Raw genomic sequence first — 25,613 nt, forward strand, 5'->3', positions numbered from 1 at the left:
TAGCCCTGACACCAACGTCTCCAGCACCCAGGGGCAAACACCCACCACAAACTGGAGAATAAAACAAGATACCACCATAAATATGACAATTTTATTAAAATATACATATGAGTACAAATTAATGATTATGTGGATAAAGTTCACTGTATGTAAACAAATATATTAAAAAAGAGCACGTCTTTTTTGTGATATAAAGTGCAGTTATGTTTCCATATTATATACAATATGTCAGCATTACCTTTTTTTTTTTTTTGTAAGGACTATGGAACTACCATTTGATTATAAGATAAAATCCTCTGAAAAAGTATACACCTACATATTACAAAAAAAAGGGCCTGGGCTCGAGTTCATTTAGCAAAGATCAGCTCCCCACCGTGTTAAATGCAGCTAACGAGAGCTCAGATTTGGGGGATAAATCGGGGAGGAGGCACCCCCTGCAAGGGAAAGGTGCTGGTGCTCTCCCTCCAACAGGCTCACGCCACCCTATTGCCAACCCCAAACGTGCACAGGCAGAAAGAAACCAAAGGACAAGACCTTGGAAAAAAAGAGGTGAACGGCTGCCGGCGGGGGAAATCAAATATACAGGACCTATGTACAGCTCTGATGACCAGGGAGGGGAGGGGAGCAGCTCTGCGCCGGCAGGGGAAGGATGGTTGGAAGCGCCCTTAGGGTCCGGCAGCTCGCCCTGCACGGTGCCTGGGGCCCTGTGGGTGGGGGGGAGAAGCCTGGCCGGGCCCCCCCGGCCCCACACTAGGAGTGGGGAGCACGGCAGGAGCGGCAGCAGGCTTTGCTGTAGTACCAGTGGCTGCACAGGTTCACCTTGATGGCCAGAGCGCAGTTGGTTCCTGCCTGGTCCTGGCAGCTGTCATCTGCGGGGCAGGCAGGTTGGTCAGGGGAGAGAAGAAGAAAGGAAAAAGTCATTGATATAGAAAGAAAAAAAAAAAAAACAAACATTGCAAGTTCATGAATTCCTTTTGTCCCATACACAGCCTGCCCTAAATACCGTGGGCTGGGCAAAAAGAAAACTGCCCCAGCTGCCATGGTCACATCCGTGCTCCCTGGCAGAGCGTCCCCTGGAAAAGCCGAGCGGTTTCCCCATGAATATCATCATCAGCCCAGGCAGAGGTACAAGGTGCACGTTTCATCACGCCTGCCCTGGGGAGCCGCACGTGGTCCCAGCCCCACAGCTCGGGCTCCTCCCTGGGGGAGCTGCCCAGGGACTGTCAGAGCCACTGAGGGACCCCAAACGCACCACAGCGCACCCCTGACCCACTGGGAAGCTGAGCTGGTAGCCAGGGGCACCCCAGGTCCGCAGCCAGGCCCGGAGCCGGCCCCAAACCTGCCTCCCGCCCCCGTGCTCCTCTCCCACATCATCCTTATTCCCAAATCCTATTAAAGAATTAGAACCGCGTGTTCGCTAAAGATCACAGGGGCTTTGAGCCAGCAGACGAGTCAGATAATGAGATAGTTACAAATCCCACGGGACATTCGGAGACCAAAAAATCATTAAAATAATGGCACAGACAAAACTTCCTAGACATGAGCTGGAATCACACAGAAGCACCACCAGGGTCAGCTCTACACAGCTCCCTTTTATCTTCTGGTTAGAGCGCGCTGCTTTTGAAATCCCACCTTTATTTAATGGGGTTACATAGAGATAAAGCATGGCACCATGTCCCTGGGGCCCTCTATGTCCTCCCTGGGGTGAGCAGCAAGCTGGGGGGCTATGGAAAATAAAACACCGGGGGGGGGGGGGCTCACCTGGGGGCTCTGTGGGGCAGGGCTGCAGGTCGCAGGTCTGCTTGCCAACTGGCTTCACCAGCGGGTCACAGCCACGGACGATGTCCTTCCCCTGGTAGCACTTCACATCCCGCATCCTCACGCCGATGCCGCAGGTTTTTGTGCACTGGAGAACAAAGATTCAGGGCTGAGGCGAGAAACCCTGCTCTGTGGGGGTCTGCGCCGAGCCAGGACCTGCTAAAAATCCCCCTTGCTGGAGCTGTCGGGGCAGGGGGCTGAGCTCTGCACCCCCGGTTTCACTGCTGGCCCCTTGCTCCATCCTCACTGCCAGCACTCAGACGTCTGCAGCAGGCTGACAGCCATGCATGGACACGCTCCCACCCCTGGGGCTGCAAAACTCCCTCCTCTCACTGAAACCACCTGGCTCAGAGCTGCTCGGTGGCACCAGGGTGGCCGTGACCCCCCCTGGCCGGGGGCTGCAGGGATGGGGTCTGTGCAACGTGTCCAGGGTGCGCAGAGCCGCTCCTGGGCTGCGCTTGCAGCCTGCTGCCCTTTGGATGCCTCGGCGCACGGGGATTACAGCAGGGTTTCTTGGGCTAATTATAGGCTGCAAGGACGGGTTTTAAGACTAAACAAAACGAGCTCCAGGCAGACGAGAAGGCCTGCGTTAGGGAGCTGGGAACAGCCCTTCGCTGCTTGTTGTCTCCCTGCTCACAGCACAGAGAAGCCCCGCACGGGACTGGGACAGCCCAGCCTGCCCCCAGCATCACCCCACACCTTGCTGGGCCCCAGCTTTGCTCCCTGCCCATCTGTGGGGCAGCTGCAGCGCAGGCTCCGTGCACAGCCCCAGCCACACTCCTACAAGCCGGTGCAGGGAAAAAGGAGTGAAAAAGAATAACAGAGAAAAAAAAAAAAAAAAAAAGCTGAAGCTAACACAAAACATCTCTTCTCGGTCCTGTTCACAGCAAGTCCTGCCTGTGTTGTGCCAGGGCAGGCTCTGAGCTGCTAGCAAAGCAAAGGGGCTCCTCCATGCGCTCCCTGGCGGGCTGCACCTTGCAAAGCTTCACCCAGCTCCTTGGGGCTTTTTGCAGGTGGTGTAGGAAGGGAATTTCCCCCCACAGTAGGTCCCCTGAGCCCCCTCCCTGCCTACCTCTGACCAGGGGGTCGTGTACCACTTGAAGCACGGCCGCTCGAAGCACGTCGTCTCCTCCACGGGCTTCTTGGCCACGTCGCAGTCAGCAGGGTTACGGGTCTTGATCTTGCCGTTGACGATCTCGAGGCAGAGCACGATCCTTTTCTTCACGCCCCGGCCGCACGTGGTGTTACACTGCGGGGATGCAAGCGGGGCTGAGAGCCGTGCACCCCCAATCCCTGCCCTGCACCAAGAGCGTCCTCCTCCATCACCCCCCGAGGGGACTGCTGAGCACTGCCCCTTCCCCAAACCTTACCCGCTCCCAGTCCTGCGCCAGCCAGTGCGACGGGCAGTTCTTGTCCCCGCAGGGGTGGATGGCTAGCGGCTTCGTCTCCAGGTTGCACTGCGACTCCGGCACCACGCGCCCGTCGCTGGTTTTGCAGTACACGTGCCGGATCATCCTGCCCTGCCCACAGCCGCCGCTGCACTGAAACCACACCGAGCACAGCAGGTGGTCAGCGGCGAAGGAAGCAGCATGATCCCAGCCCCGTGGATGACCCAGGTTGGGGACCAAGATGCCTGCTTGGGGCGCAGCTCTTCCCCAGCCCCACCGTGTCAAGGGATCCTTGGGGTTTGGATTAAAAAAGCAGCAAATGCTCGCTGTGGGGAAGTTGGGCGCATCCTTCCCTGGGGAACCCCTGCAGCCAACGTGCCCCGCGGTCGCATCCCACTGGCACCGAGCAAAACTCGGCACCTCCTTGGCATGGGCAGGAGGAGAAGTGCCACAAACAGGGGAACTTGGGGCGGCTTTCAGAGACCAAGATAAATGGGGCCAAGCAAGTGGCTGCCAGTGTCCCCCCTTCACTGCTTCAGCCGTGCCCCGAGCCTCGGGGGGAGCAGCGGATGCTCCCCGGTTCTCCTGCGGCCGCTCTTGCTGATACGCACGGCGTTTTGCAGCCCCGCTGCTGCCATGGAAACTGCTTATTTTTAGCCAGGGAATAAAAACCCTGCGTAAAAATAGCTTGGGATGGAGAGGGTCCCTGTAGCAGAAGTGTGCAGGAAGGGAAAAGGGGAGAAAAAGGCTAAAGGTTCATTTTCTAGGCATGGGGCATCAGCGTTGCCAAGCTCAGCAGCAGACAGGGTGCTTTTGGCACCTGCTGGGTGACAACAGCAGGAGCTGGCCAGGCTCTCAGGGTGGCACAGGGTTCCACTACCCCCCCGACCCGTGGGCATGGAGCACAGGCTCATCCCTGCCATGGGCAAGGAGCCTTCTGCAGGGCAGGGTTTGATGCTCACAAGCCCCACTAAACCTAAACCCCAGGAAACGCAGCGCGGAGTGGACGGGTGGTGGTCAGGGCGAGCCCGGAGGTGCCACCTGTCCCCTGCCCAGGGTCTCACCGGTCCCCAGTCAGAGACAGTCCACTGGCGGTCGCAGGGTGGCCCCGTGCAGTTCTTTTCAGCCAGGGGCCGGGCGCTGGCATCGCACAGCTTCTCCTCCTCCGAGCAGCGGATGTCCCGGGTCACCACGCTGCGCTCGCCGCACCGCGCTGAGCACTGGGGACAGAGGGGACAGCGTGAGCAGGGCGCCCACCCGACACAGCACGGCCCCAGCCCCAGCCAAAACACAGTCTGGTTAAAGGTGAGGGAAGCTGGGAGCTGATTTTTATTTATTTTAATGTTTTTAACCTAAAACTCTCTAAAAATGCATACTGAAAATGCGTTTAAATGCAGCTGTAAAATGAGATGGAGCAAAGCTGCCCCTCTCCTGAAAAAAAAAAATAAAATTAAATTAAAAAAAATGGTGGCTTGGGGGGCCACCCAAGCCTTCGTGGTATTTTGGGGGCATGGAGCTGGGTCAGAGCCTGGCTCAGCCTCTGAATGCATCCGCTTCCAGCCCTGCTTGAGCAAACCCCCCCCAGGTCCACAGAAGCCAGAGGGTGAAAAAACAAAACAAAAAACCAAGGCACCAAAACTGCCCAATATCGGAGCTGAAAGGTTGTAGCTGCCGCTTAAGGCCAGGAGTGAGATCTCCCTCACTTCCTTCGCAGGAACAGCCAGCTGCTTTTCGTGTCCTTCGAGAATGTTTTCCCCAAACCACAGAACTGAGATTTTTATCCTGTGGATAAATTTGGCACCGCGCAGCGCAGTGACATTATTTAGAACTGGATTTGAGTTACTGCAGTCTCCCATACACACGTTTGCTCCATGCATAACGTTAAGCAGGGAAAAGTGTCAACAGCACAGCGCTCAGACGCACCGCGCTGATATGTTAATCCTCAGATCTCTGAAACGTGCTCTTTTTTTATGCCTATTTCCCAAGCCAACTTGGCACCCGGCTTCAGATGTGATCCAAATTAGATTAGCTTTGCTGCTGGCTAAGAGCGAACGACTCCAGGAGTGTCTCAAGCAATCTGTCCCTGACACATGCTGGAGGAATATATGGGTTTGGGTAAAATAAGCCACTCCAGCTCGCTACGCCAGTCAAAATATCGTGCTAGCACGTGCACAGGGAGCTTTTCTCTACCAGACTGGGAAAGTCAAAACATCCTGCGAAATCAGAGAAGGCACCAGCCCTTCCATCGGCAGCGCGATGGGAATGGCTCTCCCCAGCCTGAGGAGGGAAGGAGATGTTTAAATCACGACCAAGAAGCGTTTTGGGAGCTCCCAGGAGGAGAAGCATCCCATCTCTGATGGCACAAAGCAGCACGTGCAGCCATCGGGGCCAGTGCCCTAGGAGGTCCCCGCGTGCTGAGTCTCCGAGGGCCACGGGTGAGGCAGAAATCCCCAAAACTCACCTCCGACCACTCCGACATCTCCCACTGGGGCCCGCAGGCTGGGTTTTTGCAGACCTTGCGCTCGTCCGGCCTGGTGATGTCGGCCGACTCGCAGAGGTCGCTGTAGACGGAGCTGTCGAAGCCCGGAGAGATCATCTTCCAGCAGCGCACGATGCGGAACTGGTAGCCCTCACCGCACGTGCGGGAGCACTCGCTCCAGCTGCTCGTCTCCCACCTGCGGGACGAGAGAGAGGTGTTGTGCAGGGGAAACCTCACCACCTGTCCCCACACCACCCACACCAACATCACTTTGCTCAAAAAAGAGAGAAAACGACCCCACACCACCTCCATGCAGCCCCCCAACCCCAGAGCCAGTGCGTGCCACAGGGGATTTGGTGTCCCTCCCCAACCCACCACGTTTCTCTGCTCACACTTAACCCTGTTTTGTTTTTTTTATTATTATTTTTATTTTTTTATTTTGTTTTGTTTTTTTCCTGACCAGCTGAAGGACAGAGGGGACAGATGCATCTATCACAGCCAGCACAGGTGACGAGGAGCAGGACGCAGGCAGCAGGAAGGAAGAGGGGTGCAGGTGCCTCTTGGGGTGCCACAGTCAGTCCCCAAGGAGGGACGCAGGCTGGTGTAGTTTGGAAGTGGGGACAACCCAAATGACTGCAGGACATCCGTGTTGTAATGCCTATGGGCTGGGAATGCTACCAAAGGGACACTGGGCTCACCCCACAGCCCTGCAGATCCCCAAAGGTTCATGCACCATGGTCAGCCTAGCTCAAACTTTGTGTGAAAGGATGGAAAAGGTAGGACCTGCTCTGAGATGATGCCTGCCCCTGCCACTGTGAGAGGGAGCGACTTCTAACCCAAGGGAAAAGCCTCCTATGCTCAAGCCTTCTGTAGTACAGCAGCATTTTAAGAGCTCTGATATAAAGAATAATATTTAAAGAAATAAAAAACCTAAAAATCTAAACAAATCAGGTCACAAGGCTGCCCTGGGAATGTGTGGACGATGTCCCCCCCAGCACACCAGCCTCACACCCCGCAGCCACAGGAGGCTGTCACATTTCCAGGTGCCACCTGAGTGCAGGAAGGAGAGGAAACCAAGGTCTTTCCCACCCAGATCAGACAGCTCTCAGGCAAATCAAAAATTTCTTTTGGCTTTAGCTACAGGAGAATCTCCGTGGCACCAGGCTGCCCCATCTGGGCCCCCAGCAGCTCCTTCATCCACCTGCTCTCCTGCTGCATTCACAGCTACCCCACTCAGGATGCTAAAGCCCAGGGAACCGGAGCAGCACAAACCCAAGGAGCTTTATAAGAGAGCAGTGGGACATCCCGACGCTCATGCTAGGAAGACACCAAGCTAGTGCAAATAAAGTCCTCGTGGTGCCCTCAGGACCAGGCTGCTCCCGGCAGCACCATTCCCCTCCCTGTGCTCTCCTCACTCACACCATGCCCTGCTCTGGCTTTCAGCCCCAATGTGCAGAGTCCGGCGAGATGCCACCAGCACCACAGGCATGTGCTTTCCATCCCCTTGCCCTCTCCAGCACGACCAGCTGTCCTTCACAGTTACCCAAGCTGAAAACAACCACTCTGGGTTTTTGTAGGGCTGTGCCTGGTCCCTGCTGCCACCCTGGCCTCACTTTGTGCTGCTGCTGAATGAGACCATTTCAGGGCATGCCCCAGGCCTTTCCTTATCCCTTTGCACTGCCCCAGTCTGATTTCATCAAGTCCTCACTGCGACAGTCACGGGTGACTGCTGTTCCGACACGCACACCCCGTGTTACAAACCAGCGGCAGAGATGCACCCGAGCTGCACAGTTTGGCTCAGGACCGCAACCCAAAGCACACTTTTTGGATAAAAAGCCACAACAGAAGGAAAGCAGGTTCCTATCCGCACCACCATCCCGTACTTTGCTCTGACTGCAAGCAAACCTCAGTAACATTTAGGATGCCAAAGAGGGCACAGGTCCGGATAGGTGCAGTTTACAAGATGCAAACCACCAGGAGGTTGGGGAGCTTTCAACCCATCAGCCGAAACCACAACCCTCGAGGGGAAGCCTCGCTGTGCCCCAGGGCAGCCCAGGCAAGCGGGGCAGGAGGGCTGGGGCGCTAGGGGTACACACCCCATATCCCTGCTGCCCCCCACACCGTGCTGCCCCCCCCTCAATGCATCCCCGGCAGAGGAAGCGCCCTGCGAGGCGGTACCTTGGCTGGCACTCTCTCCCAGCACAGAACTCATGGACGGGCTCGGGGCGGGTCATGGCATCACAGTACGTATCGTCCACTTCGATCCCGTCATAGCGCACACACATAGCATACGTGGACATCACTCCTGGTTTCAAAGAGAATACACACACACAGAGGACGCTTGGTGACTTTTGATATCCAAATTTGTTGTTTTTTTTGTTTTTTTTTTTTTTTCTTTCCCCTCCTCCCCCGTGTTTTCCAAAATTTCCTCCTGCGGGAAAGCAGCAAACCTGACTTTCTGCCCACGGGGACGATGCTGCCCAGCAGGGAGGGTGACAGCAGCCACCAAAGGCAGCACTGGCAAGGGCTGAGGCTGGCTCCAGAAGTGGGTACAGCCACCATGTGCAGGGCTCACCACCACCAACAGACAAGCAACGTGTTTCATAGGAAATGCTTAGGGCAACGGGTCTGTGAGGCAGCTCCCGTGGTTTACATGAAAACAAACAAAAAAAAGAGGTCTCCAGCTCCTGACATCGTATGGCTTCTCTGTGAGGTGTCATTAGGAAAAGGTAACGAGAAGGGAGAAATTTAAGCAGAACCTCTCCCTGCTGACTGCAAATTGGGCAGAGCAGCCTGTCCCAGTCCAGGGGGAGATTTGATCAGAGGGTATCAAAGAAGCCAAAAATGACCCAGAACGTGAAGCTGATGGGATTCTGGGGAGGAGGATGGCTTGCAAAGCTCCTGCTACCTGCACACTGTGTGCAGGTGCCTGGCACCCTTAAAAAAATAAATAAATAAAATAATTGTATTTGCTTTTCTAAAAAGGCATCTCCTAGACTGTGGTCTCCTCTTTTGCCCTTTTTCCTTGTAACTGTGGGAGCCCCACAGCATCTGGATTATTTCAGGGACTGCATCAGCAAGCAGAGGGCTCATGACCAGTAGTGCAGGGGACCAGGGACACCGCCAACTTTCCCCCCCAAAACAAAGGAGCAAAGGAGAGGGGGCTCAGAGCTTTTGCAGGGCAAAAAAAAGGGGAATTTAGGAAAAAAAGAACAGAGGCCAGGCTTTGGCAGATGTGTTGCTGTTCCAGGTTGACACCATTGCAGCTGAGACCAGGCTCAGCAGCAGGAGGGGTGGGAGAAACAAAACTAAATCAAAAAGCCAAGTGCTGCTTTGTTTCCTGCCAGAGCCGAACAATCTTCAAAATTTCACTCTGTCGGAAAGAAGCTGAGCTTTTCAAAACCCCCTGAATGTTCAAAAGGGAACGGGAAATAAAAAGCCATGAAAAGCAGGAGCCTGGCTGCACAGATTTCAATCCCCTCGCTGTCACGTCTGCCCTGGTTTAAGGAGCCGACGTGCTCAAACCCAGCAAGAAGTGTTAGGACCCCAGCGGGCTGGTAAATGCAGGCGGGCAGGGAGCTTTTTGCAGCTCACAAACGCTTTGCACAAAACGCCCACGGGGTGAGACCCTGGGGGCTTTCCTCTCCTCCCCAGCAGCACGAACCAGTGGCTCCGCAGAGCTCGGGGGGCTGAGCTGTGACCCCCCCCCGGCTTTGCAAGGCTACACTGGGGGACGTGGGGTCGTGCTACACCAGATCTAGTGATGGAGAGATCCCCTGCACATCACCAGGTCCTTCCCATCCCTACGAGACGTAAAAGCGACTCACACACCGGGTGGTTTCGGCGGCTGTGCAGAGGCTGCGTTTGGCTGCGTCTTATAACTACCTGTGGTACATGTAGAGCTGCAGGGTTCATGGGAGGAAAGCTTCCACCTGTACATGTCAGCAGCACTCACACCTTGGCCCTTTCTTAACAACTTCAATCTGTTTCTAGCGATAAGCAAAAAAAAAAAAAAAAAATAAAAAATAGCATTTACAAGGAGAGCCGTGACACGCCACGTCAGAGAGAGACATCTGCGAGCAGGTTGGGTTTGGGAGGGGATTGGCTTTGTTTGTCGGTTGGGTTTGGTTGTTCTGATTTTGGGGTTTGTTTGTTTGAATTGTTCCGTTTCATTTCACAACATACCTGTCCTGAGCCCCAAGTAGAATCCCCAGCCCGGTTAGAGGCAGAGCTTCCACTGTCTAGAAATAGAGAGAATGGGATAAAAATACCCACAAGTAGAAACAGTTCAGAATTTAAACAAAAAAGTTTGCATTTCTTCTGCTCAAATACACCTGGCCCTCGGCGTAACGGCGGCTAAAGGTGCAGTATCTCCTCCCCTGCGCCTCCGGGGCCGACCCGGCACGCCGCCGCGCGCTGCTCAGCGCAGGCGGATTTTTGGCTGCTCCGAGCTGGGCAGCCTCGAGCCTCCACGTGGCGTGGGATTTTGGCACACAAAGGCCCCGCCGGCCGCCTACCTGTTGCTTGGGCCACTCTCGCTGGATTGTTTTGGTTTGGATGCCTGATTTGCATCTCTCGTGTTCACGCTACGTTCAAACGCGTAATGCCCAGCGGGAAGGGGATAACAGATTCAGCCTGCTATGTGAAAAAGCATCTGTCAAACCAAGAACAGCAGCTTCTCCCGGGTCAGTGCGGCGTACGTCCTGAAATGTTGTAACACGTCAGGGATACTGCACCTTTACAACAAAGTTCTCAGACCTTCGCTCAAAGCCTGCAAGTCTCTACCCTGATGGAAGAGCGGACAAGGTTGTACCCTGACATCCAGCTGTCTCTGGCCTGGCAAGATATGCAGCTTATATGATTTCTAGGCAGCAGAAGCTCTGGAATTGCCTTATTTAGGTGATCATAAGAGAAAGTTCAGGTCCAGCCTATCAGATCCACCTTTAAGAGGACACTGGTGAGAATCCAGGCATTTCCTTCCACACCCACCCTCCTTCCAGTGATCCTCCAGGAGGATTACAAACAATTCTCCTTTTCCCTGTTGATTCTGCCTGTCATTTTGGCAAACGCTCGCTTCCTGTGTTTGAAATGGAACTGAAGTGAATGTGGCTAATTTTGCACAAAAAACAACAACCTTGGCTTGCCATACATAGTGCTTTATCTTGCCAAAACAGCTCCGCCAGAGCTGCACCAGCCACTGCCACCAGCAGCCCTGGTGCCGCCTGTGCTGGCTGCTGCCCCCAGGACAGCTTTCAGAAAGAGCCCTTCACATGCAGTCAACATCTGGCTTTTATATTTTAATTATTTCAATTTGCCTGGAAAAGGGGCTGTGACCTAGCTCCTCTGCCCTGCACCCTGCTCTCTGAGGCACCAAAGTAAACACCACGTTATCAGCTGAAAATCATCTGCAAAATAAGCTTCATTTCACATCTGAGGATGGAAAACCCTTCAGCATCATCCCTTTAATGTGATCCTGAAGAGCTTCTCCTATGTGTAATGAGGTCACAGGGACAAGTTCTTTCTAGGTAGGTCAGATGTTTGGTCATAGGGCACCGTTCAGCTCTCACCCTTTCAAGCTGCACCAAATAACATTTTTTTCTCCCTAAACACAAACAGCAGCACATTGCCCTACAAACAAAGCAGGCTTTATTTTTTCCCCTCTTTTTGTAACGTATTTACAAGCATTATTATAACGTCAAGTGTTCTCTTCCCTGCCTGCACTCTGTCTCCATTTTTCATGTGGACAACAGCACCAGAAGCAAGCACGGGGCCCTTGTGCCAAGTGCCCGACAGCCCTCGTTGCTGCTTTCTAGTGAAATTCCTTTCTGGGGCAGTGGAAACAGACAGCCCTTTCTGGCAGCAGCTGCTGTTTTGGCTGCCCATCTTCCCTAAACAGCCCTCATAACAGGAGAAAGAAATAAAAATGAGTGCATGGGACCAGGAGATGACCCCAGTGGCGATGCTGCCAGGGCGCAACAGCCCGGCCCCATGGGGCTGGCTCCAGGGATATAACGGGGCAGGATGGCACAGGCACTGAAGGCTGTATTCAAGAAAAAAGTTGCTTAGAGGTGGGTCTCCTGTCTTGTGTGCACAGCTACAGCTGGCTGCTTACAGCCCGCAGGCAGGTGACCCTCTCCAGCACCTTCACTTAAGGGAGTGGAAAGCCAGCAAAAATCCAACTTTCCATCCCTGGTGTGGGAGGGATGGGTTTGGGATGTGTCAGGTCCAAGCTCCTTCCCAAAACTAGGCTGACCCCAGGATGAGATGGGGCACACAGGACCTTGCCCTGCCTAGTTTTGCCCCTCTCCAAGGGCAGATCCTCAGAGCAGAGGTTTCCCTGGTGCCCCAACAGTGTCCCCCCCGGGTGGTGCCTCCAGCCTGGCTCTGCATTACCACCCCTCCTCCTGGAGGAACAAGCCCAGGGCCTCCACTGCTCCTCGCATACCTCCTGCTCCAGCACCCTGCCCATGGTTGGTGGGATGGGGGTGCAAGAGGGGGCAAGCCAGACCCCATACCCTGCTACCATGTCATATTCCCACATGCAAAGCTACTGCTTGCCCTGGGTGCGGCCTTTGGCTATTGCTAAACTCCAAAGCCAAAAGGTCTTTTTCAGCTATTACCGTTTAGATCTGAAAAAAATCCTTATTTTATTCCCAAGACTGGTGGGAAGAAGGAACATTGCAATTTTCTTCCCATTCCTCCCTTGGCTTTGTTCTGCAGTGCTTGGTACCCATCCTGAATGGGTTTAAATCCCTGAGCTGTGCCTTTGATAGAGGGGTGGTTGGGGATAACGGGAGGAGGGTTTGCTTTTTGGTTTGTTTGTTTTTTCTCATTATTTGGTTTGGGTTTTTTGTTAAGCGTCACAGGGAACTGCACTCAAGGCACTAACAGTCTTTTTTGTTTTATCCTGCAATAGCCAAGCTGCTCTGAATTTCAAAGCACGTACAGTTCCCTGCATTCCCAGGAGGCAGAAAAGCATCAGCCCCATTTAACAGCTACCGAAACAGAGACTGTGAGTTACAGGGTGCTGAGCAAGGCCACACAGGGAGGGTGCTGGGACCAGGCAGGACCTCAGCTGCAGGGCAGGCTCCCTCCTCGCCCCACAGCACAAGGAAGGGAGCTGACAGCGCTGCCCTCGCTTGTCAGAGTGCTAATGAAATGCTTGCTTTGGCAGCTGAAGGCAGGTTTTCCAAGCCAAGCCACGAGGAGAGATGATAGACAAGCCCTTGGCAGCGTTTAAGTGTTCTTATCATTAAGAAGTCTGTGGATATGTTTGGCTGCATGGACATTTTCTTTAGCATAAGCTTCTTTAGCATAAGCTAGCATAAGTTCTAGGTAAATACAGCTAACTAGAGCCAGAGAGGGTTTGCTCAGTTTTACGTCTCCTGCAGTTCAGCAACACAACCCACGGCTTCCCTGCGGGGAGCTGGGGGACAGAGGGGTTGGGGCAGCACAGCTAGGAGGAGACCTGGGTGCTGGGGACCCCAAAGCAAACAGGAGGGACCTGAATCCACGGCTGAGGATCTGGGACCTGATGGCTCCCAAGAAGCTGGTCTGTCCCTGCAAGCTCACGCTGGGAACGTGCTGCTGTGAGCCCCATGGCACCTCAGGAGGCACTCAAGACATGAGGACAAGCACTATCCTGAGACTTCCCAGCCCAGATGAATTATGCTGCTGACGACAGATTATGTTGTGTTGTTTTTTTTGTTGTTTTTTTTTTAAACCTTCTCATTGCATCTTTGTAACTCTACCACTTCTAACCAGCCATCAAAAGAGATGTGAAGTGCCAGTCTATTATTAACCACTTGAAGCTGCCAGAGAGCTTTTGATATCCTTATCAAAGCAATGACTAATTGCACTGTTTCTTCCTCCATTAAGCCGACAAACCCAGACTATTTCTGCAGGCCCTACACAAAGCTCTAGCTCTGCTGTGCCTCTCCAGCTGTCGGTAAGCAGCAGGGATAGCCTCAGGGTCTGCTGTGGGCACGTTCCTGCCAACTCCAGTGAGGAAGACCATGGGAGGCAGTCAACAGGGGGCACAGAAAGGGGCCAGACCAACTTCTGCTGCTTTAGAACTAGGAGGGGGCCTGGGGAAGTCAGAGCAGGACATCAAGAGAAGAAAGGAAGAGAAGCTTCATTATGGCCATGGCTCTAATAACACGTTACAGCAGGCCAAGAGCCAAAAGCGTGCTGCCAGTCAGCAGCATGAATAGCTGGCATCCCCCACTAAGGAGGGCAGTGAGTTTTCCTCTTGCTTAGCAGCTCTCTCAGCTTTCTGCTCCCAAACCTTTCCTTCCAGATTAACCCCTGGTGGAAAGCTTTTATGGCATCCTACTCCCACTTACCTTCTGGCTTCCAAAGCAGGTAGAAACCATGCAATGGGGTCTGCATTGAGTACAGTGCTATTATGAGTTGAGAACAACAATAAATAGGATTGACTAGAAAGACGTGTCTCCTACCTTGCTTTGTGGGTTCTGTTCCCTTGAGGGCTGGTCATGGTGACAGTGGTGTTTGAGAAGGGCGTCTCTGCAGACGTGTTGACGGCTTTGGCGTTGCTCAGCTCCATGTAGGTGCCATTGATGGTGTAGGTCACCAGGCCATCCGTGTCCTCATAGTCAACATAAAGGCTGTCAATGTGCGACCCCACAGAGTTGAGCGGGTCTCCCTGGGCGAAGATGCTGTTCATGGTCATGTTGAGCACCAGCTCCTTCGAGTCAGAGGACTTGTCCAGCAGCTTGTCCGTGATGGCGTTCTCCGAAAGGAATTCTCTGGAGGTGAGCCTGGGGTCGAAGTCTCTGTCATCATGGTCTGTCTGGTAAGTAGACCTGGTTACGTTTGAATCTAGATTGGAGCCAACAGGGGAAACAATGATGACAACCACAAAATGCATTCAGGCTGGGAGGCGAAAGCAGCCCGGAGCAGCAGGGACACACCAGAGCCTGAGCTCTGTCAGAGGCTAGAGGCGGGAGCAGGGGATTTGGGGGACCTCATGGAGTTGCACCCACTTGGGAAGAGCCCACAGCTCTCCTCAGGCCTCACCTTGCTACTGTGAGGCGCAAGGAGGAGCCTGGCTCCTGGCAGCACTGCCCCAAGCAGTAGCAGAGGTAGGAAAGAAGTTGCCCCCGGCTCCCGAGCCCACACAGCCATGCAGGGAAGGCCCCCGGGGCAGTTTGGTGATGGGATGCCTGAGGGACTGGGGTGGGAAGGAGGTTGCTGGGGCTGTGGATAAGAGGGAGGTGACAGGAGGCCGTGAGGGGGAGATTTGCACACCCAGGGCTCCCTCCCTTCCTTGGGACCAGGCAAAGCACCGCAGGGCACCGGTGGGGAGACCTTACCCATGGCCACCCCCCACCCGCCAGAAACCAGAACCTGAAGGGCAAAGAGGATTTATGAGCAGACACGTTTTAAAGAACTTTCCAAGGTTTCCAAAAAACGAACCAGCAGGATCACTAGAGTCAGAAACAGAGCATTTCTCAACAAGAGCTCTGAGAGCAGAACGGTGAGGCCCAAGTCTCCTCCTTACCTTTGGGTTGTTTGCCCTTCAGTTTTGGCTCACAGTCAATTGTTTCTGCTCTTTCATAGACCTCATTGGTTTCCTGACCTTTGCTCAAGTTTAAATCTTCCTCCGTGTCCTGTCTTCCAAACACCTGGTTCTCCAAGTCTATCCTTTCCCTGGAGATTTTCCCAAAATAGGTTGCGTTGTGTTGGATAAAGCCCAATGGCACGTCTCCATCAAACTCTCTGCTTTCTTCGCTATCTGACTCAGAGAAGGTGTAGTAGATGGGCTGGAGATTTTTTGAGTGTGGCTTCCTCAGGAGAGTGTATTCAAACGTGATGGATGGATTCTTGCCATTTTGATTCCAGACCTAGCAAACATGACATCGTTAACGGATGCAGTGAATACTGGCACACAAAGTTCGTGATTCATCTTGGACTTGACAGTTGGTGAGCATCCACCTTGCTATTTCCAAACTGCTTTCCCTCGGATTGCCAGCTTCATACAGCTGGAGCCCAGCACGGTTGTCCAAGGCTTTTTTTGTTGTTGTTTTGTTTTTTTTTTTCTGCAGCACCACACCAGGATCAGACCCAGCTTAGGGCTGGGAGCCCCAGGCAGAACTCCTTCCCCTCCCTCTGAGCAATCACCAAGACCTATCACAAGTTACCGTCATCATGTGCACAACCCCCTTTTTGTGGCATTACAGTGAACAAGGGGCACGTACCCCTTCTGCTACTACATCCCCTGTATGGGGACTCAGCTCAGGCACTGCCACCCCTTTACTGACCTCATGCTTTCTGAGCATCCAAGCCATCACCCCTTCCCCCTCAGGGAAGCCCGTGGCTACACAGAAGATGGCAGGAGTGGGGCTCTGGCTGGCTGCCCAGAAGCCAATTAAATTACTTTTCTCCATCTGCCTAGTTTTAGACGGTTTGCTTCCAAAAAAAGAGTTTTAAAGTTTGTGCACTTATCTAAGCTAGCTGGCCCAATTTCTTATTTTCACTTTTTGCAGCAGGTAATTCTGATGGAACACACCAAGAAGAGAAATCCCCCACAGTGCCAGAGGCAACTTCTCCCTGCAGAGAGGGGCTACCAAGCCCACGTTCATTATTCACAGCCCTGCCTGGGCTTTTATTTAACAATGCAAATAAACCAGGTTCATGCAAGGAATGCTCCCAGGGGAGCTGTGAAGCCACCCCCCAGGATCCAAGGCAGCTTTCCCCATCACTCCCCCAGAAAAAAGCCAATGCACACCATTATATTCAGTCCTTGATTTGTCGGTCCTTGGGCAACAATATACTCTATGCCAGTCTCATAGACATCCATGGGCCTGCGGTACTTGAACACCGTGCCTGCAATGTTGAAGTTCTTCGGACTGTCAACTTTGTAGTTCCCATTGAAGAAATAGTAGCCAGCTTCGTCAGCCACAGCTTAAAATGAGAGAAAGAATAAGAATTGTTTCCATCAACTGTGATGAGAGATACACAATACTGCCACTATTTATTCAGGGTATAAAGTTATTGGAGCGTCAGAGTAACAAAATACATTTTTCCTGCTTTTTGTGACAGATACATCACAATATATTTCTAACGTGCATTGTGCCAGTCCTTGCCCAGAGCTCTGGGCCACGCTTTCCTTACACTGCAAGCTGCTGGGCGTGTTGGCCCAAGGCCCCGGCTCAGCACAACCATTAAATAAGAACAGATCCACAGACAATAAGCAGACTGCCGGGGGCTGGCAGCAGAAGCTGCTTCTCTGGGAGCCCTGAACTACTTACACCAAGCCCAGCACTGGCCCAAGGCAGCTCTGCCAGAGCAAGCCCAGGACTCGTACTAAATGCAGCCCTTTTCATCCAAGCCTTCCTACACATGGCCATGAGCCTCTGAGGCAGCACCAGAGCATGACGGCAGCAAACATGAGCCTCTGTTGGGCAAGGCCAGGTTTGTCCACACCCTTCCTGAGCAGCTCTGCCACCTCCATCAGAGATCAGCCTCGTGCCACCAGCACTTGATGAGGCACAGCCCACAGACACATCTCCTGGGTAGTGCCGTCATGGAGCATTGCGCATTCCCCAAGCTAGGAAGGATCACGGGGATCACAAGAGAGGTGAAGTCACCGGGCTATGACCCAGCACTAGCATATTTTGTTCATTGTTTCAATAATATTGACCAACAGCTCTGCATTTTGATCATTTTAATGCCAAAATACACAGCCCAGGTGAAGAGAAACGCACTGGTTCATACGACATGGTCATTTACACTGACTGTGGATTGAGCTCATGTCACAATAAAGCTACATTCATATCCACTTTGGAAAAAAGTATTAGCTAGCATACACATGCATTCTAGGGAAGTACCAAGAGGTTATACACACCCAGAACATCTGCAGATTTTTTCCGTTCTACTATCTGGATATCCCTTGCTCCAGCAGGAATGTGCGTTACCAAAGAATAGCCTACGGGAAACTACAGATTAATGAAAGGAGAACTTTTTAACGAGTTATCTGAACAAAATGCTCAGTAGTCAGCACTGCAATATTGCAAGCAGACTGGCTCTGTTCCAGAGACTTACAGGAGTTACAGATTTTAATGGAGATTAATGTTAACTGTTAGGCTGCAAGCAGGAGCTTACTGGTAGTAGAAAATAAAAGAGCGTAAGCAACAAATCTTGCTTTATGATGGGTTAATGCAGTCAAGAGAGGGAAAGGATGCAATTCTTATATGCACAAACATGAATTTTATTTAAACTGGTGAAAGAACATGTCTGAAGACTGCTAGCTAGAGAAGCAGTCCTGGGGTAGGGCACCCTATGCTAGTTGGTCTACAAGACCCACCAAGTGCAAGATCACAACCTGCTTCTCCCCCAGTTCCCCCTTGCCTAGTGCTAGGTAAGCGATGGGACAAATCCTACTAACACCACTGCAATTACTTCAGCTTGCGCTGTGTTAACTGGTCCCCAGTGAGCATTAATCATTATTCCCAAATTAGACCACTATATTTAGGACGACTAGGTTCTGTTGCTTTACATCACGCTAATTTCGGAAATCCCGGTCTTTCAAAACACCCTAGCTTCCTGTTGTTACAAGGCATTTATTTCTGGTTTTACTGGGTCATGGGAAATCAAACTAAATCAGAGACGGCAGCCTCTTGCATAACGCTGTTGCACCATTCAGAGATTTTGTATTTCTGAGAAATGTCATGAGAAATTACCGCTTTTACAGAAGGGCTTCCCTGCACAAACCTAAAAGTGGCATCAACACAAGAAGAACATGCAGAGGAAAAAGCTGAGGCAGTGCACTTAGTAAAAGTGAAAGCAGTTTACCGAAAGCACAAATGCAATTAAAAAAGCCCTCTGCCCCAAAGCAAAGGGACCCTTAGAGCCTTACCAAGATGAGAGTTTCCTTTCCGGTAACTCCCAGTCACATGAGTGCAGCTGCTCCCATCTCCTTGGCAAACTCCACATTTATCCAAGGTGTGGGTGGAAAACAGAATGCCATCGCAGCCAATTGGCTAGAAAAGGCACAGAGTACTGAGGGTCAGGCAAATATTGCACCCCTTGTAACTCTCTGAATGCTACTAACAATATTTTTGCTATAATGTTTAACAACCTCACATTTTCCAGACACGCAAACCCCTCGGAAATCAGTGTATTTGCAGGATGTTCCATCCCGAGCCTGAACCATTAACTGTCTCTGACCATCCACAGTGGTGCAATGGAGGTCACAGGGCTTGCTAGAAATGTGAACATAGTCATCTAAGGGGAAAGGATATAAAGACACATTCAAAAACAGCAGAAACAATAACTTTCATCCAACCAAAGTCAAAGAATCGCTGCCAAGCTAAACAATGGCAGCAACAACACAACTGCACGGCAGCCAGCGCTTCCAGAGCTACAACCTCCTGTGCTTGCAGGCTGGACAGGAGATTGTGCTGCTGAGAGCGTGACAGCCTGCTGCTGCAAGCCTTTGCACAGCCAGGCTTTGGCTTTTGACTTTGCCAGCAACAGATGCAGCTGCTGATGCTAGCGGCATCGCCAGCACCCGCCTGAGGATGCCACTACTCTGTGCAAGGGCTTGCAGTAGCGATACATTTATTACACAACAACATATGCATGTTCACACATCAATATTTAATACTTAAGTTACATTAGCATAGACATTCATTGTTCTAAATAGATATACAAGGCTATATTCAAGCCACAGCAGCTTAAAACGTAAGAGCTTTTCCATAATCATTCACCCAAGCTGGTTTCCATTTGCCCTTTGCTTTCTGCAGACAGCCGGCTGGCTGCACCCACTGGCACAGCAGACCCGTGCCCAACAGACATTTTATAATACCCACAGGAAGCAAGTGACAAATTCACGTTTGCACCAGCAATCCAGCGCCAAGCATTAACACTCCGCCAAGGAGGGAGCAGCGATGTACCCACTGGCCTGCGCACCCAAGCAAGGCAGCATCAATGGCAAAACATTATCCTGCAAATCCCCCGGGAGCCACGTGAACGCCTGCTAAAAAACAAAACAATTCACTGTAACTGTTCCGGTGAATCATCCCGAGTAGTGAATTACGTTTAAAGAAGTTGTCGCCTTGCCATAGGAAGGGGACAGAGCCAGCCAAGCAGTCAGAGCCAAGCCCTGCCACTCCTGCCAAGAGGCTGGCGAGACAGGGGCTTGGTTCACTTGAAAGGAGGCAACAAGTAACTTCATGGAGCAAAATTAATTGTTCTTTGGTATGTACAGAGACACCTGAAATAAGAAAACTCCACTAGCTCCCGTCTCTATTTTTAGACACCTACATGCCACTGCCTGAGGTCCCAGAGGGAAAAAAAAAAGCCTGAATCCAACGGGCATGAGGTGCCTAAAAATAAATAAGTGAAAAAACAAACCTCAGTCTGACTCCTAAATTATTCCTGCAGCTCTGTGTCGCTCACCCCAGATGACCGAGCTGCCTAACCTCATCTCGGTGACGTTTGGCAAAGCTCAGGAGCTGCGGGGGAGGCAGTGGCCCCAGCTCAAAGGACACTTGTCTGGGGAAGCTGGACCCTCCCTGCCCGCACAGGGCATCACCCTGTGCTCTCATCCTCCTCCAGCCTTTCAGCTCCGGTCCTTGGGAGCGGTGACCAAAACAGACTGAAGGATTCAGACATGAATATATTTATTTCATTTTTTAAGTAACCCTGCAGCTGCAAAAGCCTCCTTTGAACTTGGGAGACAGCTGATTGTGTCTCTGAAAAATCACTTTAAAACAGCAGAGGAGGAGCCTTCCTGCAGTCTATAGCATCATAACTATCAAAATATTTTGGCTAGGCATTATGAAACACACAAAGAATGTCTTGTTACCAGGATATAAAGGTTTCCATTGATACGTTCTTCCATTATACACATGGGAGTTAAAGGATGAACACTGCTCCTCTCGAAAGCTCCTTCCGTTTGCAGGGCACTCCTAGAACGGGATACATTAACATCCTGATGAAAACAGACTGTGGGAAAGGGTTCTGGCACATCTCGACCGGCTGCAAGGAGCTTTTCCATCGCCTGCCCTGTGCGGAACCACATCTTCCTCCTCCTCCTCCCAGTGCAGGGACAGCTGGGGAAACCCCCTGGGGAGATGGTGAAGAACAGCCCGCTGGGTTTTATGGCCCCAGCACACACAAAGGGACCCAAAGCCCCCAGCACAGCGGTGACAAGGGCCAGAGAATGGAGCTCCAGCTGCTTGCAGAGGCAGTGGGGTGACAGCTACAGGACAAATGGTGTCCCCACTCCAAGGGATGCAGAAATGCCATATGAAGCAAGCAAGACTTCTCTTTTTTATTAAAAAAAAAAAAAAAAAAAAAAAAAATCAAACATCACCAATGAGAAAAAGGATATCCTTACTTGTACTTTGCAGAGCTGGTATCTTTTGGATGTTCCAGTGCAAGTTTTATTAGCCAGCCCACTCACTGACTTTCTTCTGAATAAAGAAACAATGGTTAGACAGGGGTCAGAGACCTTTCCTTTCACCCTTTAAAAAGAACATTTGTCCCCTGCTTCTGGGAGACCTGGCTCCATGTAGCAGAGCCACACGGTGAAACCGTGGTCTCACTGAAGTAGAAGGCAAAGGTCTCGCTGGCTTTGCCACCTGTACCATGAGCTGCTTGTCACAGCACCCCTCAGGGACTGGGGGCCTTGGGGAAGCCACCCCAACAGGGCAGAGCCCTGCACGAGCAGCTGGCACCAGCAGCCCCCATCCAGCCCCACACCACGGTGCTGTGCCAGGAGCCCTGAGAGCAGCACGGTGCTGCACCCGCTGCCCATCTGCGCCGATCCTGCAGGAGAAACCTCGGGGACAGCCCAACGGGGACAACCAGGACACAGCCTCCTGGTAATGAGATGCTCCAGGCACTCTTACCTTCTGCTCCAGTGGGGTTTGCCAGCCAACAACTCTTCACCAACGCTTATCTACAGAGCAATGACCTGGGCCAGACCCACCAGCACACGAACTGGAGGTTTTGCCCCCCCTGTCCCTACCACGAAGCGCAGCGCAGTACCTCTGCCGCAGGCAGTGCCTCTCCTGGGACTTGACACCCCCGCCGCAGGTCCTCGTGCACGCCGTCCACTTGGTCCACTCGCCCCACCAGTAAGCGGTCACATCCGCACCCTCCTCCAGGCTGTTGGAGGTCTGTAGTACGTCCTGCTCACGTACAGACGGGTTGGGGAGAGAAAAAAGCTTTGGGTGCTCACCCCGCGTTGCCTGCCCAGCCACCCGTCCCTGTTCAGCCCATACTGTGCCACCCCAGGGCTAAGAGGCATTCCCTTCACAGCTGAGGTCAAGCCTGAGACTCCCTTCTTGCAAGAAATTCTGCTTTTTCAATTGTGCTTTCATTACGAGTTGGAATGAAATCGCAATATTTAGGATTCCTTGGGAAGGGAAGCGTTCATTGTTCAGCTCAGTCGGCAAAACCAAGCTCCCAGACAACCCTCACCCCCCCCCCCCCACGTCTGCTCTCGCTCCACAGTGAATTCAGGGAGCCGAAGAGCTGGTGGCAGCCAGAACATGAAGCAAACCCTTGCAGATCTGCTCCGTGGTGGCACGGGATGCCCATGGCAGGCTGGAGGAGCCCACGCACTCCCCATACACGTGCCACCAGGTCTGTCACTTCAGGAGGGTCCTTGGCACCCCCTACTCCTGCCACTGGTGTGACCCCAGTGCCAGGGGCAATGGAGCTGCTCTGCTGGCAGCATCACCACCGCCTGCTGCGTGCTGCACCACGTTGAGACCCCCAGTGAGGTGACCCGCTTACCTGAGCGATCACAAAGGCAACGTTGCCCATGAAGAGAAGGGCCAGGGCACCTTTCAGCTGGGCCTGGGCGCTGCAGGAGATGCTGCTCCACCTCCACCTGAGGATCTTCATTCTAGAAAGCAACCACATGCCTCGCTGAGCGAGACCCCATCCAGACCAGGGGGTGAGGAGGCTGCTCTGCAGCCTGGGATACCCAGTGCACATCTCACTCAGCATCCCTGCTCAGCTAAGTGCCACCAGTGACTCCAAGGGCTTGATCCAGAGCCTCTATTTAATTAGAGGCCACATTAACACAGACAGGTTCTGACCCATCTCAGCTGCTATCTTCCAAATCCCACCTCCGTGTTGGTTCCCAGGGGCTACACCTGGTAACAGCAGCGTGAGCTGGGCTCTGAGCCTGCCTGGGGAAGGAGCGGGGCTGACACCAAAGCAGGCACAGCACGGGAGGCAGCGAGTGACAAGAAGTGTCACTGGCTTTCAGAAAAGCAATGCATTTCAATATTCCCACTTACAGGCTTCATAAACAGACAAAACAATACGCAATTAGCAGCCGTTGTTTTTCCTCTTTTCATTTATTCTACACTAATTCCCAGAGAAGCCCGTTCTTATAGAAAAGAAACCACGCGCAATTAAAGCGCCAAAGTGAAGTATCCCAAGTGTCAGCCTTCCATCTGCTTCTCCATTTGTCTCATGAAAGAGACTAACCCAGAATGGCATTTTCTTAAATAAAAGCCAGCTCAAAACCACAATACATTTTATTGTGAGCCTCGCTGCGAGAGCCAGGAGCAGGCAGGTTTCAGGAAATCGTGCTTCCAGGCAATCAAAGCAGCGCACGTCTGTAAGAGAGCTGCAGACAGTCTCCTCCAGGCTAATTCCCTTTGAGGAGTAACTAGACAGGATTTTGGGGAAGCGGGGAGGTGGGAGAGAGGCTGCTCCTCGGGGAGACAGGGCACGACCGCAGGGCTGCAACATAAAGAGTGGTTTTTTTCCTCCTCCTTTTTTTCTTTTTGCAGAGGTTTTTGCAGCAGTTTGGGAAACGCAGACGTGCTGGCAGCGCCTGCCCAGCTTTTGGTGGCTGGCTCGCAGCGATCCCCAAAAGGGCTCCGGGTCCCAGCTCGGTTTTGCTATCAGCCCAGCACCGAGGTGCAGCTCGCGGGAGACACTTTTCCAAATCGCGGCTCCGTTGATTAATTGAAGCCCGGAGCTCTTGGCCGGGGATGCCGGGGACAGGTGGCTGCGCTTTGCCTTACACTTGGTTTTCATTAAGGCTCCCAGACACTTCTGATTGCAAGCCAATAAACTGGCTTGCTCGGAGTTTATCCGAGACTCAGCGAGGAGTTTCATGCTTAAATACCCGAGATTCGGCGAAGAGTTTGCATGCATAAATAAAAGGGGGAGGAAAAAAGAAAAGGGGGGAAAAAAAAAAAAAAAAGCTTAAAAAAGGGCATTTCGGAGAATTTGGAGCCGGCAAAAGGATGGAGCCCCCGGGGCTGCACCCACCGGGTACCACGGCCTCGGCTCTCGCCCCCCCCTTACCCCCAGCCCTTTCCCCGTACCTGGCGATGCTGCGGGTGCCGGGGAGCAGCGGCAGCCCCAGCCGCTCCCTCCTCTTCCTCTTCTTCCTCCTCCTCCTCCTCCTCCTCCCCGACTTCAAAGCGCAGCCACCAGCGCCGGGCTCGCAGCGAGGAGGAGCCGCCGCAGTGGCTCCCCCCCAGCCCTCGCAGCCGCTCTTATAGCACTGGGGGGGGGAGACTAGGAAAAAGGGGGGGGGAAAAAGCAGGCGGAATTCACACCTCTCGGCCCGGGATGCCCCCACCCCGCTTAACCCCTCGCCTCCCCCGGCGCCGATCCGCGGCCGCCAGCCGGTTTCCTGCGGCGAAGCCGGGGGGGCACCGGCGGGGGGAGGCGGCACGCATGCGTCCCCGCCACTGCCCGCCCGTGATTTTTCCCCCCCCGAGGACGTTTTTGCACTCCCCCCCCCAGAGCTGGGCAAGGGGATGGGGATGCCGAGGTGCCCCCCGAGGTGGCAGCTGCCCTACCTGCTGCCTGCTCCCCCCCCCATCTCCCTGCAAAAAAAAGGGGGAAAAAAGGGAATTCCTGTAATTTTGGGGTGCTGGTGCCGTTTGGTAAGGCTCGGCATCACGGTTTTCGGCCACGCAGGAGGAAAAGGAAGGTGGGGGGAATGGGGCTCAGTGCACACGAGTTGCCCCCTGGGGTGGCTGCGGTGCCCCTGGCTGGGGGCAGCTGCTCACAGGTCACCTATGGCCATGGCGTGTGGCAGGGATAAGCCCGTGGTGGCAAGCAGGACACGATGACACCACGTGTGCAACCCACAGGTGTCCCACGAGGTCCCTTCCCCGTGGGCTTCATGCAGTGGATGACATGGATCACCAGCACAGTACCGCGTCTCTGTGCACATCACAGCCTTGCACACTCAGCGGGGATGTCCCAGAGCTCCTCCAAGGCCACCTGCACGGTGGCCTCCATCTCCCAGCTTCAGCACTGCAGGGATGCTCTGTCTGGGCAAGGACAGCTGGTACCACGGTTATCATGGAGCAGTGGTGCCAGGGCTGTGAGGACGGGGACACGGCAGTGCCTGGGGACACCACGGTACTTGGGGACAAAGCAGTGCCTGGCCCTCGGTGGCAGCACTCAGCCCCACCACGACCATTGGCCACCCGGACACCCACCCAGCCTCCGTGCGTGTCTCCAGCAGCCATGGGGCACCGACCCCATACAGCTCCTGGGGCTGCTGCATCTCTGGGTCCTGGAGAATTTGGACCCTGGGGATGGCAGTGAGGAGCTGAGCAGAGAATCCGTCCCAAAAAAATTTACATGGGAAATGAAGTCTCCTTTTCTGTTTGGCTAAACGTCTGCCAGCCTGTTTTAATTTATCCAGCTAGGTTGATTTGCAACTTTTAATTTTCCATCGGTTGGCTGTGACCAGGACACTGGGAAAATTTAGCACTCGAGTTCACCCAACTCCTGTGTTTCAAAATATCCCAGCCCGAGACATGCAGGAGAAAGCCCTTTCCGTTTCGGAACAACCAGGAGGGAAAAGTCTGAACACGAGAGGTTTTAAAAGCATCAAGCTATTTCACACTGAAAACGCCAGAGCAGCCCAGGGCCATGCGAGCCCCCGCATCCCCCAGCCT

General features: G+C 53.1%; 1 protein-coding gene across 9 annotated transcripts; it reads right to left on the reverse strand.

The window, feature by feature from the left end:
* Positions 1-77: 77 nt before the first annotated feature.
* On the reverse strand, positions 78-24,187 carry ADAMTSL2 (ADAMTS like 2). 9 transcript variants are annotated; one of them, XM_068656527.1, is made up of 19 exons: positions 24,015-24,187; positions 22,459-22,570; positions 21,706-21,848; positions 21,053-21,125; positions 20,519-20,621; positions 18,788-18,933; positions 18,566-18,689; positions 17,555-17,635; positions 16,436-16,611; positions 15,209-15,551; positions 14,145-14,526; positions 9,517-9,674; positions 7,864-7,990; positions 5,668-5,881; positions 4,271-4,426; positions 3,189-3,359; positions 2,891-3,067; positions 1,762-1,906; positions 78-869 (listed from the first exon to the last, which is right to left on the reverse strand). In XM_068656527.1, exons 2-19 carry the CDS (start codon positions 22,567-22,569, stop codon positions 751-753), a joined length of 2,949 nt encoding a protein of 982 aa, XP_068512628.1. In that variant the 5' UTR covers position 22,570; positions 24,015-24,187; the 3' UTR covers positions 78-750. The 9 variants fall into 9 exon arrangements, with proteins under 9 accessions (XP_068512628.1, XP_068512630.1, XP_068512627.1 ...); XM_068656529.1 differs by having other exon boundaries at positions 15,287-15,551; positions 21,053-21,128; positions 24,015-24,185; XM_068656526.1 differs by having other exon boundaries at positions 21,053-21,128; positions 24,015-24,185.
* Between the last annotated feature and the right edge of the window lie 1,426 nt (positions 24,188-25,613).

This window comes from Anas acuta, chromosome 20 (genome assembly GCF_963932015.1).
Source record: "Anas acuta chromosome 20, bAnaAcu1.1, whole genome shotgun sequence".
Lineage (NCBI taxonomy): Eukaryota > Metazoa > Chordata > Aves > Anseriformes > Anatidae > Anas > Anas acuta.

Coding starts and splice junctions, on each gene's coding strand:
- ADAMTSL2 (XM_068656526.1), bottom strand. CDS start 22,569: ATGAAGATCCTCAGGTGGAGGTGGAGCAGCATCTCCTGCAGCGCCCAG. Junction 21,129..21,705: donor AGGCACTGCCTGCGGCAGAG/GTACTGCGCTGC, acceptor TTCTTTATTCAG/AAGAAAGTCAGTGAGTGGGC. Junction 4,427..5,667: donor AGATGTCGGAGTGGTCGGAG/GTGAGTTTTGGG, acceptor CTCTGTCCCCAG/TGCTCAGCGCGGTGCGGCGA.